At 41.4% G+C, this 19724-nt stretch overlaps 1 protein-coding gene across 1 annotated transcript in view; it reads left to right on the top strand.

Annotated features, from left to right (window-relative positions):
* Positions 1 to 18994, top strand: part of Ston1 (stonin 1) — an 89098-nt gene extending 70104 nt beyond the window's left edge. The window contains exons 8-10 of the mRNA XM_051156873.1: positions 15385 to 15645; positions 16292 to 16381; positions 18825 to 18994. Coding sequence (XP_051012830.1) covers positions 15385 to 15645; positions 16292 to 16381; positions 18825 to 18932 — 459 coding nt within the window. The 3' untranslated portion in view covers positions 18933 to 18994. The remainder of the gene's footprint in view (positions 1 to 15384; positions 15646 to 16291; positions 16382 to 18824) is intronic.
* The last annotated feature ends 730 nt before the right edge of the window (positions 18995 to 19724 follow it).

Below are 19724 nucleotides of genomic sequence, written 5' to 3'. Positions count from 1 at the left end.
TTCAGTCTCTGCAACCTTCCCATGGGCCCAGCTTAGTTAGTACTATTCATCTCCTTGTGAAGCTCCTGTCCCCTCCTGGTCCTTCTATCCTTCTTCCACCTCTTCTACAAGGTTCCCTAAGCTCTGCCCAATGTTTGGCCATGACTCTCAGCTTTTGTTTCAGTCTGTTGCTGGGTAAAGCCTCTCAGAGGACAGCCATGGGTAGGCTCCCATCTGTAAACATAGCAGAATGTTGTCAGGAGTGTCTGGGCATGGTTCTCTCTCATGGGATGGATCTTGGTTTGGGCCAGGCATTGGTTAGGCATTCCCTCAATCTCTTCTCTACCTGCTCTATCTTTATCCCTGCACATATTGTAGGCAGGGTAAATTTTGGGTCAAAGTTTTTGTAGGTGGGTTGGTGTTCCTCCCCCTTCACCAGGAGTCCATATGCTTAGAGGATGGCCTCTTCAGACCCCTACTACTAGGGCTCTCAGCTAGAGTTACCCTGATATCCTCCCAGAAGACTACCCTGTTGTTAGTCTTCCAGCTTGTCTCAGAGTTGCCCCCACCCATGATTTCTCTTCTCTCTGTAAGACCTCTGTTCTCACCACCCCCCCATCTGATCTCTACCGCCATTTCCCTCAGCATTCCTTCTCCTATCTTATTCTCTCTCTTCAACCACTTTTACCGTCTTTTCTATTTCCCCTTCTGAGTGAGACTCACAATCCTCCCTTGGACTCTCCTTGTTACTTAGCTTCTTTGGGTCTGTGAATTGTAGTATGGCTATCCTGTATTCTGGTCCAAATTATTTGGTGTTATATAAGCTTCTTGTATGTTTATAGGTATCTGTTTCTTTAGGTTTGGGAAGTTTTCTTCTATGATTTTTGTTGAGAATATTTTTCTGAGCCTTGGAGCTGGGAGTCTTCTGTTTCTTCTATTCCTATTATTTATTGGTTTGGTCTTTTTATAGTGTCCCAGATTTCTTGGATGTTTTGTGTCAGGAACTTTTTCAATTTAACATTTTCTTTGACTAATGTATTGATTTTTTTCAGTTGTATCTTCTCTCTTCCATCCCTTGTATTCTGTTGGTGATACTTGTGCCAATAGTTCTTGTGCTCTTCCCTAGGTTTTTCACCTACAGGATTGCCTCAGACTGTGTTTGCCTTACTGCTTCTATTTCCATTTTCATATCCTGAATAATTTTATTCACTTTCTTCTCCCATTTAATTGTATTTTCCCGTATTTCTTTAAGGGATTTATTTAATTCCTTCACTTGTTTGATTGTGTTTTCCTGTATCTCTTCAAGGGATTTATTTTCCTCCTTAAACGTGTCTATCATTTTCATAGCATCAGACTTTAGATAATTTTGTTGTGCTTCGGTTGTGTTAGGGTATCCGAGGCTTGCTGAAGTAGGATAGCACTCACAGAGAGCAGCAGCCATCAGAGACTACAAGTTCTTCCTGTATTTCCAGAAACCTGCTACCATCCTGGACCGCTAGCCAGCCTGGTGGTACCTGATGATAGTGGGCCTCTAGGATTGTAGGTAGAGCTGATGGTTCCAGCTGGTAGCAGTCCTCTGGTTTTCCGGGATTGCAGGTGGAAATGAGGTTCAGGAAATGGGGTGCTGGGAGCTGTTGGTCCCTGATTGTTGCCAGGCTCTGCTGCTCCCTGATGACTGCTGGTCTCCAGGACTACCAGCAGTGCATCCATTGTATGAATGGATCCTAGTTCACCAGTTGGGCATTTGAGTTGCTTTCCTAGTTTTGGAATTTGTATAGGAGGGGTTGAATAAAGATTTCTCTGTCATAGAAGGACCATAAATGGAAACATCTCAGAAGCCCTGTGTAAGGTGTGTTGGCTCTCTGGGACAGTTCATCAATGATAATTATCCTGCATTGGTTTACTTCTGAGCTTTCTTTCCCCTACTGAATACGTGCCTATTTGCTTTTCTCCAGTACCACTTATCTTTATTGTAGTGGTTTTAAAGTAAGCTGGATATCAGAGAATGAGTCCTTTACATTTGTTCTTTTTCAAAATCATTTTGGCTATTTTAATTCCTCTGTATTTCCATATAAATGTGATAATGAGCTTGTTAACTCAAAAACAAACATGACGATGAGCAGAACCCAACCGAAGCCCAGCTCCTGGGATTTCTTTTGGGCTGTGTTGACTTTATAGATATGCAAGGAGATAATTGACAACCACAGTTCTGTTCAGAGTGTCTGTTACTTCATGATTTTAGTCTTGGTAGGTTCTGGGTTTCCAGGACCTTGTCTTTTTCATCCGTGTTTCCATTTTCTTTAAAAATGTAATTTTAGTATTGGGTATATATCTGTATATGTCTGTGCATTTGACTGCAGGTGCCTTTGTATCTCTGCTTGTTGTTTATTTTCTATTTGATGCACACTAGACTTATCTTGGAAGAGGGAGCTGCAATGGAGGAATTGTCTCCATTGACTTGGGGAATGTGTTTGGGGCAGTTTCTTATTGCTAGTTGATGTGTTTGGATCCAGTCCACTGTGGGTGGTGTCATCCTGACGCACATAAGGAAAGTAGCTAAGCAGGCCAGGGGAAATGAGCCAGTAAGCAGCATTTCTCTGTGTGTCCTGTCTGCTCCTATCATGTTTGGGCTCCTGCCCTGCATTTGCTCAGTGACAGATGTGAGTTGGAAGTGTAAGCCAAATTAACCTTTTCCTCCTCCAAGCTGCTTTTGGTCATGGTGTTGATAATACTTACAGAAATGAACTAGAAGAAGAGTTTCTTAAGTCCTGTTGATTTTATTGTCAAGTTTATTATTTTGTCATTGATTTTCTGTCTATATACCACTGAAAGTGAGGTATCAAAGTCTCTTCCTGCCCTTCTCTGCCTTCCAGTCTTTCAGTGTTTGTTTCATATTATTTGGAGGCTCTGACATTTTTATGTGTATAATTATAATCTTGCTGATGAGATGATCTTTCAGGATTCTGTACTTTTCTTTCTCTCCTTCCCTCCTTTCTTTTTGTAACAGTTTTAACTTTTAAAGTCTGTCTTTTGGAGGGGGCAGTGACATGGCCCCTGCAGCTCACTTAGCAACTGTTCAAGCGCCATCAGTTTCTGCCCTTTGGCTTTCAGCCTCTGCGAGCCCTTAGATCTTCAGTTAGGATCAGGCAGGTAGCAGATGCTTGGATCCTGCCCTTTCCAATCCATTCTGCCTACCGGCTGTGTGCTTTGTTTGGGAAATGCTACGATTGGACAGAGTTTGTCTCCACTGATTTAGTCTCCACAAAGGGGGTCCTGAGGTTGCAGGAGCTTTTGCTAAGGGAAGACACATCAGTCAGGTCCTAGAGCCCACCACCAGGACTGATTCGTGGTGAGCTGCTAGAACGGATGGTTCTGAGAGTGTCCCGTGAAATTCTGTTGTGAAAAAGACTGACATAGCTCCTCCCTAGGCTCTGGTGTTCTGTCTCTTCTCCACATGGTCTGGCCCCTTGTTGTGGTACCCTGTGCTTCTGACATCCTTCCCAGAGCCAAAGCATGTGCTGGCTCCTTTTCAAGTCCCAGAATCATGAACTAAATAAACCCTTTTGTTTATAGGTTTCTCAAGCTCAGGTATTTTGTTAGAATAATACAAAATGAATTGGTAGAGATAATTTCATCTGTTTATGTTTTAGGTGGTTCTTCGTGGGAAATGAGTACCTAAATGGCAGCTTGTTCTCTGTGCCTTAAGTTTTTGTTCTTTGATTCTTTCTTTGATGCCTTTTTTTCTGTTTAACTGACATTCTTATATTAATGCATTTTCATCTCATCATGACCACTGTGTGATACTCTGTGGCTATTCTCTCTCTCTCTGTCTCTCTCTGTCTGTCTCTGTCTCTCTCTCTCTCTCTGTATGTGTGTGTGTTTGTGAGTGAGTGTGTGCATATGTATGTGTGAGTGTGTGTGTGTGTGTGTGTGAGTATGTGTGTTTGTATGTGAGTGTGTGTGAGTGTGCGTGAGTATGGGCTATTATAGGGATTGCAATTACTATATTCACATGACACTAAGTCCTTTGAATCTGACAACACACAAAAACTTGCTTCTTCTTACAACTGCCATTCTCTACTTTTCCTTATGTCACAGATTGTATTTATATAGACACATTGACATAGATTTACACTTTTCTCTCTTAAGTCCTAGAGAAGAAGAATAAAAAAAAGTGGAAATAAAATTATGGTCATGCAGGCTTCTGATTTGATGTTGTCAACTTCCCTTTCCTGGAAAGTGTCTTACTTTTGTTTTGAGTTACTATCTAGTGTCCTCTGATCTTAACACAAAGGGCTCCTAGGAGAACCCTGGGTGATAAAGTCCTGGTGCCTTTTTTCTGGGATGGTTTTACTCCCTCCCCACAACCCCCCCCCCTTCTTAAGATGGCAGGTACTCTGTATGCAAGGAGAAGAGGGAGGCATGGCAGCAGCTATATAAATCACCATAACAGTGGTTTGCATTGGAACAGAGGTTGGAGTCAAACTCTCCCTGTTTTAAGCACTTTAAATACATCATCCCCCTGGGTTCTGCCTTTCCTTGTGCTAGAATAGAAACAGAAAATGTGCTATCAGATGTAGAAAGCTGCTTTTCTTACTGCTTTAAATGCTATGGGTTTACAATTTCAATTTCTAATTATTTATTGTTAGCGTGTAGACATACAGTTGATTTTTGTAAAGTGATCTTATATTCTGTTACCTGTTAAAACCAGGTTATTTTTCTATGGTCCTTGGAATTGTTTTATACAGTTAAAACCATTGTGAAAAGAGACAGCTTAATTGATTCTTTGTCAATGTCTTTTTCTTTGTTTTTTTTTCTTATTTTACTAAGACTTCTAGTACAGAATTAGAGAGCCAGCAGTTTGCTCTTGTTCCTAAGGGAGAAGCATCCAGTCTTGTCAGCAAGTGCCTTACTGGCCTCAGGCTTCTAGAAAGTGCCCTTTACAGGTGCCCAGAGTAGCCTGGGGAGGAGGCAGGGAAGGGGGCAGGAGAGGGAGGGTGCAGCCTTTAACTCTGAGGTTTGAGAGGCTCAGGCAGGGCAGCCATTGACTTTGAGGCCAGCCTAGTCTACACAGTTGGTGCTGCATCCTTTTTATTCTTTTAGCAATCCAAAGTTTTGCATTCTTTCATTTTCTCTCGATATTCTCAAATTTACCATTTTTCTTTAGATGAATGGATATTGACATTTTAAATATTTTTTGTTATCAATTTTGTTTTTCTCTCTTTTTATTGTTTCATTTTGCATTGGGCTTTTTTTCCCTTTAGTTTCTTAAATTGGGCCACTGATTTAAGACTTTTATAATAATTGAATGCTTTATATTTTCTTCTAGAATGTTTTAGGTATGTAAGTTTTGACTTATTTTCATTGCATTCATTGTTTTATACTAACCTTTGCAATTTATTCTTTTATTCATGGAGATTCATAATTATCTTAATTACTTTTTGTCTAGTTTTAGCTTTTTTGTTTTGTTTTTGGCTTTTTGAGACAGAGTTTCTCTGTGTAGCCTTGGCTGTCCTAGACTCTCTTTGTAGACGAGGCTGGTCTCGAACTCACAAAGAACCGCCTGCCTCTGCCTCCCAAGTGCTGGCATTAAAAGGCGTGCGCCACCACCACTGGGCTTAGTTTTAGTTTTTTACACATTTTATATTCTATGTTTGAAAAGAATTATTTTGAGTCAGAATGTAGACTGTCTGTGTACATTTCATGTGCACTTAAAAAAAAAAGAGGCTCTGTTTTATTATTTATAATCACATGTCTATGAGTGTTGTATGTGCATGTGAGTGCAGGAGCCCACAGAGGCCACAGGTGTGGGGTTCCCCTGGTGTAGGGTCACAGGTACTGGGAATGAGTGCCCTCATACGCTCTTGATAAAAGCTGTTTGGCTGTTTTTGGATAGAACATTCTATACATGTCAGTTAGGTCACATAGACTGCATGCATTGGCCAGGTATTCTGTATTGTTAATGAGTAATTACTGTAAATGTTTCTGTTGTTTACTGAGAGGAGTTACAATTGTAAATTTATCTCTTTTACTTCCTTTAGTTATTTATTTAATTTTTTGTAGGGAGTGGGCCCAGGGTCTTAGTGCACAATAACATTTTAGTTTTTTACACAGATGACACTACTGAGCTGCATCTCAGCCCTGTTTTCAATTTACATATTTGTGAAGCTATATTATTAGTACCAGGAGATGCATAAACCTTAGGATTGTTATTTTCTTCTCGAACTGACCCTTTTAGTGTTGGATAATATTCTATGTGTCTGTGTGACATTCCATGTTCCAAGACAAAGGTCATCATTTTCATTTTACTTTGACTGGTGTTTGCAATGTATGTGTCGTCTCTTCTTATTTAGATATTTTACATTTATTTTGTGTGTGTGTGTGATGTTAGTGGGTGTGTGTCACGGTGCATGTGTGGGGTCAGAGGACAGTGTGGAGGAGTAGATTCCTTCCTTGTCCTATGCAGGCCCTAGGATCAAATGCAGTTCCTTAGGCTGTGTAAGGGTTTTTGTTTCCTCCGCTGAGGGGATGCAATGAAAGCTGTACCCAAGCTGTGTGAGTATATGCTGTGGGCTGAACCCGGAGTGGTTCCATCTCCGTTCTATCCCTAGGCCTGACCCTGGAAGATTCCAGCCTCCGTGCAACCTAACCGTCTGCAAACCCGGACACTGAAGGCTTCACCGTTAGCCTCCATCTGCTAACCTGGGCCTAGAAGGTTTTAGCTTCCAAGACTTAGTGATGAATAAGCTCATCCTTTCTGAACTCTTCCTGGCTGGTTCAGCTCAGCCATTCTGGCCCAAACTCCTCTCCAAGCTGGACTGATTCAATCTGGCTTCTCTCTCGGCTTCTGACTGGATTCCTCTGCTTGGCCTCAAACTAATGCTGGCAATATGTTCTAATCTTTCTCATTTTCTGGCTCTTCTCTCTCTATTTTGTCTCCGTAAAACTGTCCTGGTAAAACTGCCATGCACGCATACACACACATACACATACACACACACACATACACACACACACACATGCACACACACGCAGGCACACACACACACAGGCACACATACACATGCACACACATGCAGGCACACACAGAGGCACACATGCGCAGGCACACACACACATACACACGGACACACACAGGCACACACACACACACACACACACACATACACTACTCCTGTTGCTCTTACTACCACTGCTACTTCTCTCTCCCTGTGCTGCTGCTCTTTTTGTTGTTGTTGTTGTTGTTGTCCTTGTTTTGAGACAGGGGTTCTCTGTGCAGCCTTGCCTGTCCTGGACTCACTTTGTAGACCAGGCTGCAGGCTGGCCTCAAACTCACAGCAATCCGCCTGGTCTGCCTCCCGAGTGCTGGGATTAAAGGTATGCACCACCACGCCAGGCCTAAGTAGCCTCTCTTTCCTGTGTTGTTGTTGTGTTGGGCGTGTCTTATCTCTGACTCATTCTGTCACATCCTGATCTGATTCCTCACTTTGCCCCACACTGAGATGTGACTGTAGGTATACTTTTTCTCTACTTCATTTGTGTTCTTATGCCTCTACCTCCCTTCCAACCCCTCCACACCAGGTAGGAGAGAAAGAAGGTTAGGAGGGACAGGGATATTGACCTCTTTAGACTTAGGTCCTTGGGGCAATTCCAGTCTTCATAGTCAGTATATCCGGCAGTCAGCAAAACAGCAAAGAGCAAACAACAAACAGCAGCACAACGAACCAGCGGCAGCCTCCTTCCTCCTCGGACTCCTTTTCCTCTCAGTGCTCCGGCATTTATATCCTCTCAGAGTCTTCAGAATTAAGCTGTCTGCAGCTGGCAGAGATCATACCCCTCTCTGAACCTGCATGAGGCAATCATAGCTAATAGCTGCAAACAAACTTAAAGCAGCTCCGTCTCCCGCACTTGGGATTAAAACAAAAACATATTTATATAACATAACTCAAGTTTTTTTTTTAAATTTTTTTTAATTAATTTATTCTTGTTACATCTCAATGTTTATCCCATCCCTTGTATCCTCCCATTCCCCCCCCCATTTTCCCATTATTCCCCTCCCCTATGACTGTTCCTGAGGGGGATTACGTCCCCCTATATATTCTCATAGGGTATCAAGTCTCTTCTTGGCTACTTGCTGTCCTTCCTCTGAGTGCCCCAGGTCTCCCCCTCCAGGGGACATGGTCAAATGTGAGGCACCATAGTACGTGAGAAAGTCATATCACACTCTCCACTCAACTGTGGAGAATATTCTGACCATTGGCTAGATCTGGGAAGGGGTTTAAAGTTTACCTCCTGTATTGTCCTTGGCTGGTGCCTTAGTTTGAGCGGGACCCCTGGGCCCAAATCTGCCTATCATATTGTTCTACTTGTAGATTTCTAGGACCCTCTGTATCCTTTTATTTTGCTATTCTCCCATGCGTCTCTCATTTAGAGTTCCAATAGGATGCCTTCCCCTCTGTCCCAGTTTCCTGGTAAGTGAAGGCTTTCGTGGGACATGCCCCTTGGGCTAGTATGCAGATATAAGTGAGTATATACCATTTGATTCTTTCTGCTTCTGGGTTAACTCACTCATTATGATCATTTCTAGCTCAATCCATTTATCCACAAATTTCGGGAATTCCTTGTTTTTAATAGCTGAGTAGTATTCCATAGTGTAAATGTACCACAGTTTCTTTATCCACTCTTCTACTGAGGGACACTTAGGCTGTTTCCATGTTCTGGCTATTATGAATAAGGCTGCTATGAACATGGTTGAGCAAATTTTCTTGTTGTGTGCTGGAGCATCTTCTGGGTATATTCCAAGGAGTGGAATAGCTGGGTCTTGAGGAAGCCCTATTCCCATTTTTCTGAGATAGCACCAGATAGATTTCCAAAGTGGCTGTACTAGTTTGCATTCCCACCAGCAATGAAGGAGTGTTCCTCTCTCCCCACATCCTCGCCAGCATGTGGTGTCGCTTGAATTTTTGATCTTAGCCATTCTGATGGGTGTAAGATAGAATCTCAGAGTTGTTTTGATTTTCATTTCCCTGATGCCTAAGGAGGTTGAGCATTTCTTTAAGTGTTTCTCAGCCATTTGATACTCCTCTGTTGAGAATTCTCTGTTTAGTTCCAAGCCCCATTTCTCAATTGGGTTGTTCGGTTTGGTGGTGTTTAATTTCTTGAGTTCTTTATATATTTTGGATATTAGACCTTTGTCAGATGTAGGGTTGGTGAAGATTTTTTCCCAGTCTGTAGGCTGTCGCTTTGTTCTCTTGACAGTGTCTCCTGCCTTACAGAAGCTTCTCAGCCTCATGAGGTCCCATTTATTACTGGTTGACATTAAGGCCTGGGCCATTGGTGTTCTGTTCAGGAAGTTGTCTCCTGTGCCAATATGTTCCAGGCTCTTTCCCACTTTTTCCTCTAAGTGGCTTAGTGTCTCTGGTTTTATGTTGAGGTCTTTAATCCACTTGGATTTGAGTTTTGTGCAAGGTGACAAATATGGGTCCAGTTTCATTTTTTTACACATAGACCTCCAGTTAGACCAGCACCACTTGTTGAAGATGCTATCCTTTTTCCATTGAATGGATTTGGCTTCTTTGTCAAAAATCAAGTGACCATATGTGTGTGGATTCATATCTGGGTCTTCGATTCGATTCCACTGATCAACCAGCCTGTTGCTGTGCCAGTACCATGCTGTTTTAAGTACTATTGCTTTATAGTACAGTTTGAGATCAGGTATGGAGATTCCTCCGGAGCACCTTTTATTGTACAAGATTGTTTTAGCTATTCTGGGTTTTTTGTTTTTCCATATGAAGTTCAGAATTGAACTTTCAATGTCTTTAAAAAATTGTGTAGTTATTTTGATAGGGATTGCATTGAATCTGTAGATTGCTTTTGGTAGGATGGCCATTTTTACTATGTTAATTCTCCCAATCCATGAGAAAGGAAGATCATGCCATCTTCTCAGGTCATCTTCAATCTCTTTCTTCAGAGTTTTGAAATTTTTTTCATACAAGTCCTTCACTTGCTTAGTTAGGGTAACTCCTAGATATTTTATATTGCTTGTGGCTAATGTGAAGGGTGTGGTTTTCCTAATTTCTTCCTCTGCAAGCTTGTCATTTGTGTATAGGAAGGCTACAGACTTTTTTGAGTTAATTTTGTATCCAGCCAATTTGCTGAAGGTGTTTATCAGCTTTAGGAGTTCTCTGGTGGAATTTTGAGGGTCACTTATGTACACTATCATATCATCTGCAAATAGGGATAATTTGACTTCCTCCTTCCCCATTTGGATACCCTTGATCTCCTTTTGGTGTCTTATTGCTCTGGCTAGAACTTCGAGTACTATATTGAAGAGATATGGAGAGAGTGGGCAGCCTTGCCTTGTTCCCGATTTTAGAGGAATTTCCTTGAGTATCTCACCATTTACTTTGATTTTGGCTATTGGTTTGCTGTATATATCCTTTATTATGTTGAGGAAAGTGCCTTGTATCCCCGATCTCTCTAAAACTTTAAACATGAATGGGTGTTGAATTTTATCAAATGCTTTCTCTGCATCCAAGGAGATGATCATGTGGTTTTTTATTTTCAGTTTGTTTATATGGTGGATTACATTGATGGATTTCCGTATATTAAACCATCCCTGCATGCCTGGAATGAAGCCTACTTGGTCATGATGAATGATATATTTGATGTGTTCTTGTATTCGTTTTGCAAGTATTTTATTTAGTATTTTTGCATCTATGTTCATAAGAGAAATTGGTCTGAAATTCTCTTTCTTTGTTGAGTCTTTGTGAGGTTTAGGTATCAATGAGACTATGGCCTCATAGAATGAATTTGGTAATTTTCCATCCATTTCTATCTTTTGGAGTAGCTTGAAGAGGCCCTGGGCTTTTTTTGGTTGGGAGACCATCGATGATTGCTTCTATTTCTGTAGGGGAAATGGGACTATTTAGCTTGTTTATCTGTTCTTCATTCAACGTTGGTAAGTGAAATTGATCAAGAAAATCGTCCATTTCCCTTAGATTTTCAAATTTTGTGGCGTATATGCCTTCAAAGTAGGATCTTATGATTCTTTGAATTTCTTCAGTGTCTGTTGTTATGTCTCCCTTTTCATTTCTGATTTTGTTGATTTCAATACTGTCTCTCTGCCTTTTAGTTAGTTTGGCTAACGGTCTGTCTATCTTGTTGATTTTCTCAAAGAACCAGCTTTTGGTTTTGTTGATTCTTTGGACTGTTTTCTTAGTTTCTAATTTGTTAATTTCAGCCCTGAGTTTGATTATTTCCAGGCGTCTACTCCTCTTGGGTGTTTCTGCTTCTTTTTTTTGTAGGGCTTCCCATAACTCAAGTTTTTAAAGAATCCAAAACTTCCACTACCTGTCACTTTAAAACACGGCTGCTTCCTTCTATAAACTCACCTTACTTTCCTTGTTTGGGATTAAAGGTGTGTATTAAGGGCATATCCGTATTCCATCCAGATCATACTGTTATGCAGGGTATATCTGTATTTCACATAGACCCAGAAAGTCTTCAGACATTATCCCTTGTCAGAGCAGCTATGTTACTGGATTAAACCCAGATCTAGCCAATGGACAGAACATTCTCCACAGTTGAGTGGAGAGTGGGGTATGACTTTCACACGAACTCTGGTGCTTTATATTTGACCATGTCCCGTGGAGGAGGAGACCTGGTGGCACTCAGAGGAAGGATAGCAGGTTACCAAGAAGAGACTTGATACCCTATGAGCATATACAGGGGGAGGTAATCCCCCTCAGGAACAGTCATAGGGGAGGGGAATAAGGGGAAAATGGGAGGGAGAGAAGAATGGGAGGATACAAGGGATGGGATAACTATTGAGATGTAACAATAAATTAATAAAAAATTAAAAATATGTAAAATAAAATAAAATTTCTCTACAAGGCTTGTCGCAGGTCCTTTTACCCACAGCGCCATCTCATCAATCTCACCAGCCCTTGCCATAGATACCTTTTAGTGATCTGGTTATATTTAAAGTGGTTTCTTTGACTTTCTTTCACCTCTTTTTAAAATTATTTGTTTATTTTCATGTATATGAGTGCTCTATCTGCATATTCACCTGCATTCCAGAGGAGGGCATCAGATTCCAGTATAGATGGCTGTGAGCCACCATGTGGTTGCTGGGAATTGAGCTCAGTACCTCTGGAAGAACAGACAGTGCTCTTAACCACTGAGCCATTTCCCCAGCTCTCTAAAAGTGGTTTCTAATAGACAGGAAACTACTGGGTCTTGCTAACTTGGTCCAGCCTTATGGCTTTGTACTAGTGTGTTTAGACCACTTATATCTGGCACAGTTATTAAACGACTCGTTGGTTGTTTCTGTGTTCTTTTTTTCTTTTCTGCATACTTTTGATTCTTCCTTTATCTATATTGCATGTACTGATGGCTCCTTTAGATGTAATTTTCACTCTGATATTTTCTATTTTTAGAATTTCCGTTTGTCTTGTATTTTTCATGTCTGAGAAAATTTCCATGCTACAACCATGCTTATGTTGCCCACATTTTCCACTGGTTTGTCTAACATAAATAATAATCTGATTCTCACATCTGAGTCTGATTCTCTGCTTGGCTTCTTGCCTATACAGCTGTCCTTGCTTGTTTTTTTCTTTTCTTTTTTTAATTTTTGATTGGTGGTCAAGAATCTTGTGTAGAAAAGGAGAGAGTTGGGCACATAGAATTTACATTTGGGGATATATTTGTATTTTCCACAAATCCACAGGCTGTTTGTCATTCAGTGTCTTGGACTCCAGGATAGACTTTTTAAAGGAATCAAACAAAGCTGTGCTGTGATTATTTGGCTTCTGCTCTTCAACAGTGTGGCAGTAGTTATCTTTTCAGCATTTACATCATAAGTGACAGCGGTTATTTCTTTTGTACACGAGTACATTTTGTATATAATTTAGATTTATTCATATTTCAATCACACCATAGCCATTCGTAGGCATTCACTCCTGCATAGATGATGCACCTTCATTCTATTTGGGAAGAACATCTGTTTTCAAAATTGTGAAAGTTAATTGCATGTAAATTAATTATTTATATGTTTATTAATGTTAAATCTTCTATGTGAGGTGTTTTAAAAGAGTACTTTGTGAGGATTCATTGTAGAGAATATTTACGTGAACATGCATCCCAGAAGTGCAACTGTCTACTCAAGAAGAGTTGAGTATTTCCTGTGCTAAAGTAATGTCTTAATTGATGGTTAAGATGTATAGTTGTGTTGCCTGTACATCACAAACACAAGAGTACAGAGAAAGTATATCCTTTCAAACCATGATAAAGCTGTGTGCGGCCTGCTGGAAGCCTTACCAGCTTCAGTGACCTGGAAGATTGCAACAGTTTCTCAGGCTGCTGTGTGGAGAAGGCGCTTTGAGGTCTGACAGCCGTTCTTTCTGTGCCTTGATCTGCACTTTCACCCTGAGAGCTAAAGTGGCTCGTGGTCAGATGACGTGTGTCCACCTGCCCCTGAGCTTCCCAAACAGCCAGCCTATGTGTGCGCTGCCACCTTACAGCCCCTGGAGCTCATCACTGAGGTATCCAGTTTGAGGCGGTGGCCTCCTGCAGCTCACAGTATCACCCCGCCTTAGCCCCCAGAGTGCTGAGACTAGAGGCATGCAGCACCAGATCTGGACTTCCATTACTTTTAAAAATTATTTTCATTTATTTTTAGTCATTAAAATAAATTATTAAATCCACAAAACATTTTAATGAGAAAAAAATGAACATTTGTGTTAATCATCTCCACAAAAGAGAGGAGTTTTGAAAAATCACTTATCATTTGCAGCTCTGCTCATACCAGGCATAAGTCTCTTATAAACACGTTACACATCTGAAGACCTTGGCCGAGTGCATTAATCTGTAGTTTAGTTTAATTTCACCAATACTAGTACAGGTTTTAAAAATATCTTTTAAACCATGCTCACAACGCATATTCTGTTTTTATGTGCAAAACATTGGTTAGTTTCTTAAGGGGCGATTTTGTCAAAAAGGATGAGAAAGGGGAGCTCTAGCTCCCCAAACTTGGAGTTTTGGGGGGCCCTACCTCACCTATGACAGACTTGAAGCTCTAAGGACTTCTAGCTGTCAACCTACTCCCCCCCCTCCATGATAGAGAATTGGGAAGGCGTATGCTGCACAGTGGTGAACTCTCTGTAATCAAACATGGGCTTTAATTCTGTCTCACTCTTTGCTGCCTTTGTCCTCTTGTCAGCCATGGTGTCTTATCTCAGTGTGTTGCAATTAGATTTAAATTAGGAAAACACAAACAAAATATTTACCAGATGCTTGTAAGCTCTGTCTGAGAAAGACCATGCTAAAAGTAAGTTATCTATGTAGCCAGGGTTAAGAACAAAATTTACTTCTGACATCATTATCCATTTCCAGAAGGTTTCCGTTATCTTAAATGAACACTAGCACCATATTTAAACAGCATATGATTCCTGTAGTGGTTTGATGAAAATGGCCCCTCCTAGGCCATTTAGAGAGTGACACTATTAGGAGGTGTGGCCTACTTGCTGCCTGCTAATCTGGATGTAGAACTCCTGGCTCCCTCTCCATCACCATGTCTGCCTGCATGCTGCCATGCTTCTCATCTGAGGATAATGGACTAAATCTCTGAGCTCTAAGCCAGCCCCCATCAAATGCTTTCTATAAGAGTTGCTGTGGTCATGGTGTCTCTTCACAACATCAGAAGACCTAACTAAAGCAGTGCCCACCACCCCTCTCTTCCTCTTATGCTTGGCAGTCTTTCCTTTACTTTTATATTGTATATGTGCACATGTCTATGGTAAGCACCTGGGTTAAGGGAGACCCTCTAAGCTGTTCGGTATTGGCTCCGTTGACACATGTAGTCCTCTGGAATTTGCATTCATTTCTTGAGCATGCCATTGTCTTTTCTATGTCATTCAGTTGTCATTGTAGTCTAGTGTAGTAGTGAAGATTCAGCAGGTACGTGCTATCCAAATGTGTATATAAAAGCTAGTAAATACATGAAAGCCATGAGCTCATTTCGTGTTGGTGTTCAATAGTGTGTTTACTTGCTTACAAATGCTAATGATACCCTAGAATTCCAGGTTTAGAGATTGGTTTTAGAAGACAGAGATAAGTTTAAATGGCCGCTTGTATGGTACTTGCCAGTCATTTAAAATCCAGATTCAGTGGGGTTTTTGTTGTTGTTGTTGTTTGTTTGTTTTTTGAGACAGGGTTTCTCTGTGCAACCTTGGCTGTCCTGGAACTCACTTTGTAGACCAGGCTGGCCTCGAACTCACCAAGATCCACCTGCCTCTGCCTCCCAAGTGCTAGGATTAAAGATGTGTGCCACCATGCCTGTCTGAATTCAGTGTTTTAATGTCTTGTTTGCCTTGAAGAACTTAATTGTGCCTCTTCTTTTTGCAGAATTCTACTTCTGAGATGGACCTGAATATTCAGGTAACCGATGATGATATCAATGAAATAATTCAAATAGATGGAACTGGCGATAACTCTTCAACGGAAGAAGTGGGGAGTATAAGAGATGTAGATGAACACGAATTCCCAGGGATCGTTGATGCAGGCGACCTCAAGGTGCTTGAGGAGGAAGCCGATAGCGTGTCAAATGAAGATTCAACTGCAAACAGCAGTGACACTGAGGACCGTCAAGTAGACATCATAGAGGAGGTGAGGGGATCTTCTGAGCTGAGTCTTGGCTTATTGACTGGCAGGATTTGTGCTTCCATGTACTTCACAACCAAATGCGATTCTAATTAAGATCGGCATGTCTTTAATCTTTTAAAATCAGAGCTATTCATATGCAGGGCCTTAACATTTCACACGTAAACTGTATCTTGAACTGGTCTTAAGTGGTTAGGAGTTGGATTTGTATTTGTTGCTTTGAAGTAGACGTAGTAGGATGCTTGGGAGATGCAGTCTCTGTCTTTTTTCTAATAAATGTGACGAGGTTTGAGTAGAATGTGGTAATTAAGTTTGTGAGGGCTGTTGGCTCTCACATGTGGCTGCCTTCATGTATCAGCCTATGGTAATGTCTTATTTTAGTTACCGCCTTTAACAGTCCTGGTATCCTGTAGGTCTCATTGGACTTGTCATTTCCTAGATGAGAAAACAGATACAGGGAAGTTGGGTAATTTGCCCAAGGTCAGGCATGTAATTATGGAGTGGTCAATCTGGAATTCAAGGCTAGGTGACTTGGCTTTAAAGCAGAAATACTATTCTGTCTCTTCTAGTTCCTTTACTTCTATGTCTCTCTATCTTTAAAAACCACTGAAGCATCATGAAATCCTTTAATGTGATCATCTTTCATCTTTAGGATCCTCTAAATTCTGGAGATGATGTCAGTGAGCAGGATGTGCCAGACCTGTTTGACACAGATAATGTAATTGTCTGTCAGTATGATAAGGTACCGCACTCACCTCTTGGACTTTGGGTTTATTAATTGAACTTAGACTGAAAAGTATATAAAATAGTGCGAAATATGATGGTGAGTTCCAGTTTGCAGTCAAGGGACTCATGGAACAGCTGTTCAATTCTGTAAGGAATTTCTGTGTGTATGTGGGCATTGTGTACACATGTGTGGGTGCACATATGTGTGGGTTCGCATGTGTGTGGGTGCACATGTGTGTGGGTTCACATGTGTGTGAGTTCACATGTATGTGAGTTCGCATGTGTGTGAGTTCACATGTGTGTGGGTGCATATGTGTGTGGGTTCACATGTGTGAATTCACATGTATGTGGGTGTGCATGTGTGTGAGTTCACATGTGTGTGGGTGTGCATGTGTGTGAGTTTGCATGTGTGTGGGTATATATGTGTGTGAGTTGGCATGTGTGTAGGTTCACTTATGTGCGCATGTGTGTGGGTTCACTTATGTGTGCATGTGTGTAGGTTCGCATGTGTGTGGGTACACATGTATGTGGGTGTGCATGGAGGCCAGAGGATAACCTCTGCTGTCATTCCTTAGGTGCTGTGTATCTTGCTTTTACAGAGAGGGTTTTTTTTTTGGCCTGGAGCTAACTAAATGGGCTAGGCTGGCTGGCCACCAAGTCCCAGTGAGCTACAGTGCTGGCTTTCCTAGTTCTGGGATAACAAGTATGCCCCTCTGTGCCCAGCTTCTTTTAATGTAGATCTGGGTCTCAACACAGGTCCTCATGTTTGTGTGGCAAGCACTTCACCTATTGAGCCATCCCTACAGCCTAGTTCTGTGAGGTTTTGAGGGTGTGCTTTCTGTCTACCACTGTGTGCTGTATGGGATAGTGACACTTGAAAGTGATCATTAAGGATCTCTCCCTCCCCCCATCGTTCTGGGGATTGAACCTAGGATACAGAACATGCTAGGCTAGTGCTCTGCACTAAGCTGTTAGGCCACTCCATAGCCCCCAGTAGGCTATGTCCCCAGCCCCCATTAGGCTATGTACCCAGCCCCCATCAGGCTATGTGCCCAGCCCCCATTAGGCTATGTGCCCAGCCCCCATTAGGCTATGCCCCTGGCCCCCATTAAGCTATGTCCCCAGCCCCCATTAGGCTATGTCCCCAGCCCCCATTAGGCTATGTGCCCAGCCCCCATTAGGCTATGCCCCCAGCCCCCATTAGGCTATGTGCCCAGCCCCCATTAGGCTATGCCCTCAGCCCCCATTAGGCTATGCCCCCAGCCTCCATTAGGCTATGCCCCTGGTCCCTAAATGATAATCTTGTCATAAGGAGGAGACAGTCTTATCAAACTCAGTATTTCTTACAGAAGAAAAAAATGACACATGATAAGATGGCAGGCAAGTCAGATATGAGAAGAGCATGGCAGGTAAAGCAAATGCTGGCGTCACATGAACCAAACTGTAAGCTATGTGGCAGACAGCAAGGCCTAAACTAGCAAGGTGGTACAAAAAGTCATTTGTTGTTGGAATTCTGCACGCGCCTCTCATGGGCAATGTGGGCCTTTGAAATGGGGCTTGATGACTTGTACCTTGGAGGCAGGGAGAGAAGGCAGGTGTGCAGGGTGCAGCCTGGTGCACAGCAAGGCAGCAGCAGGATGACGCGCAATGTTCTTAGCAGCATCCTTGCTACCGATTGTCATGTGATGTTCAGCTCCTTGACATCCGACAGTGTATGAAGTGGATATTAATATCATTGGCATTTTAAAATAATAATTTAATATACATAAAGGAAACAGAGGATGCTTTTAATTGCTATAAAAATAAACTTTCTCAACAAACTTACCTTGTTTCTTCTAACATTTTATATAGATAAAATATGATAATTATCAGGTTTTGGTCTTCCTCTCCATTAAAATATAAACTCTTCAAAGGTAGGAATTTTTGCATTTATAATACATTAAAGCCTACAATCAGCCCCAGTTCCCTCTATGGATTCAACCAAATGGATCAAAAACATTTGAAAAAATTACATGTTTACTGAACATGTGCAGATGTATTTTTGGTCACTATTTCCTTAACAATTTAGTATTACTGATACTTAAAAGCATTTATATTGCATTAGCTGTTACAAATAACCTAGAGGTTATATAAGTTTTCCAGGAGGATGTGTGCAGGTTGTATGAAACACATAAAGCAGATTCTATAAGGGGCCTGAGTAGAGCACAGGCTTGGGTCTACGTGGCTGTGGAGCTGGTCACTGCTCTGCGATACAGAGAGATGGTTCCCACTGTGTGTGGATGACTGATGTGTCTCCAGTACTGAAACCAGTCTTAGAGGAACTCAAATGTTTGCTAAAGAGTAAACACACTATCTTACATTTAGGGTCAGCACCATTCCATTTGTTATTTTAAAGACTATAAATGATCCTTTAGCTTATGGACGTAGTTCAGAGGTTTAGAGTATCTTTCTCTCCCCAGATTCACCGGAGCAAGAACAAATGGAAATTCTTCTTGAAAGATGGTGTTATGTGCTTTGGAGGGAGAGACTATGTGTTTGCCAAAGCCATTGGTGAGGCCGAGTGGTAGGCAGTAGGAGTTCGGAACATCAGCTCTGTGAGCCTACGTGGGACTAGTATATTGTATGTTTATCCTATATGTAGCCCACCAAAGAGTTGATTAACATTTTTGTTCACTATATGGAATTGAATAAAATTATAGTTCAAATGCAGATGCAAATATACAGCCTTACATTTATTTTTTTTCTATCTTAGCTGGCATCCACTGTATTATCCCTCTCATTACAAAGCACTATTGCACAGTTGTGAAAGTACCATAGGCGATGCATGTAGTGATCAGAAAAGTTACCAAAGCCCCACCTATATGCCCTCAACTCTCTATCTTTTAAAAATGCAAACAAAATCAATCTAAAATTAAACTACAGGACACAACGGTTGGTAGGTTTGGGGTGATCCCAGAAGGAAGTAAGAGTTCCCCAGGTTATTTTGGGTCAGGTCCTCACTCACCAGCCTCAGAGGATGCTGTTTTAAAACCCCAGCTCTTGTGGAGTTATTTGACTCAGTGGCTTTCAGGGTTTTCGGCCATGATCCACAATATGGAACACACTTTGAAAATGAATTCTCTCTTTGAATGTACATGGACGCAAATATAGCACAAGTGCAGCAAAAGATGTCAGAAATCACACTTGCTTTCAGCAGGTGGCCTTCTGCATTATCTATTTGACTCTGTGTTGTTTAAATAAAATATTATATAATTTTGGCTCACAAAGATTCACTTTGTACACTTTTCTAAAAATAAGATTTATTTATAATTTTATATGTATGGCTATTTTGCCTGAATGTATGTCTGTGCATAACATGT

The sequence above is a fragment of the Acomys russatus genome, chromosome 1 (genome assembly GCF_903995435.1).
Source record: "Acomys russatus chromosome 1, mAcoRus1.1, whole genome shotgun sequence".
Taxonomy (NCBI): Eukaryota; Metazoa; Chordata; class Mammalia; order Rodentia; family Muridae; genus Acomys; species Acomys russatus.
The sequence above is the reverse complement of the archived record's forward strand: the minus strand, read 5'-3'. Positions and strand labels throughout refer to the sequence as shown.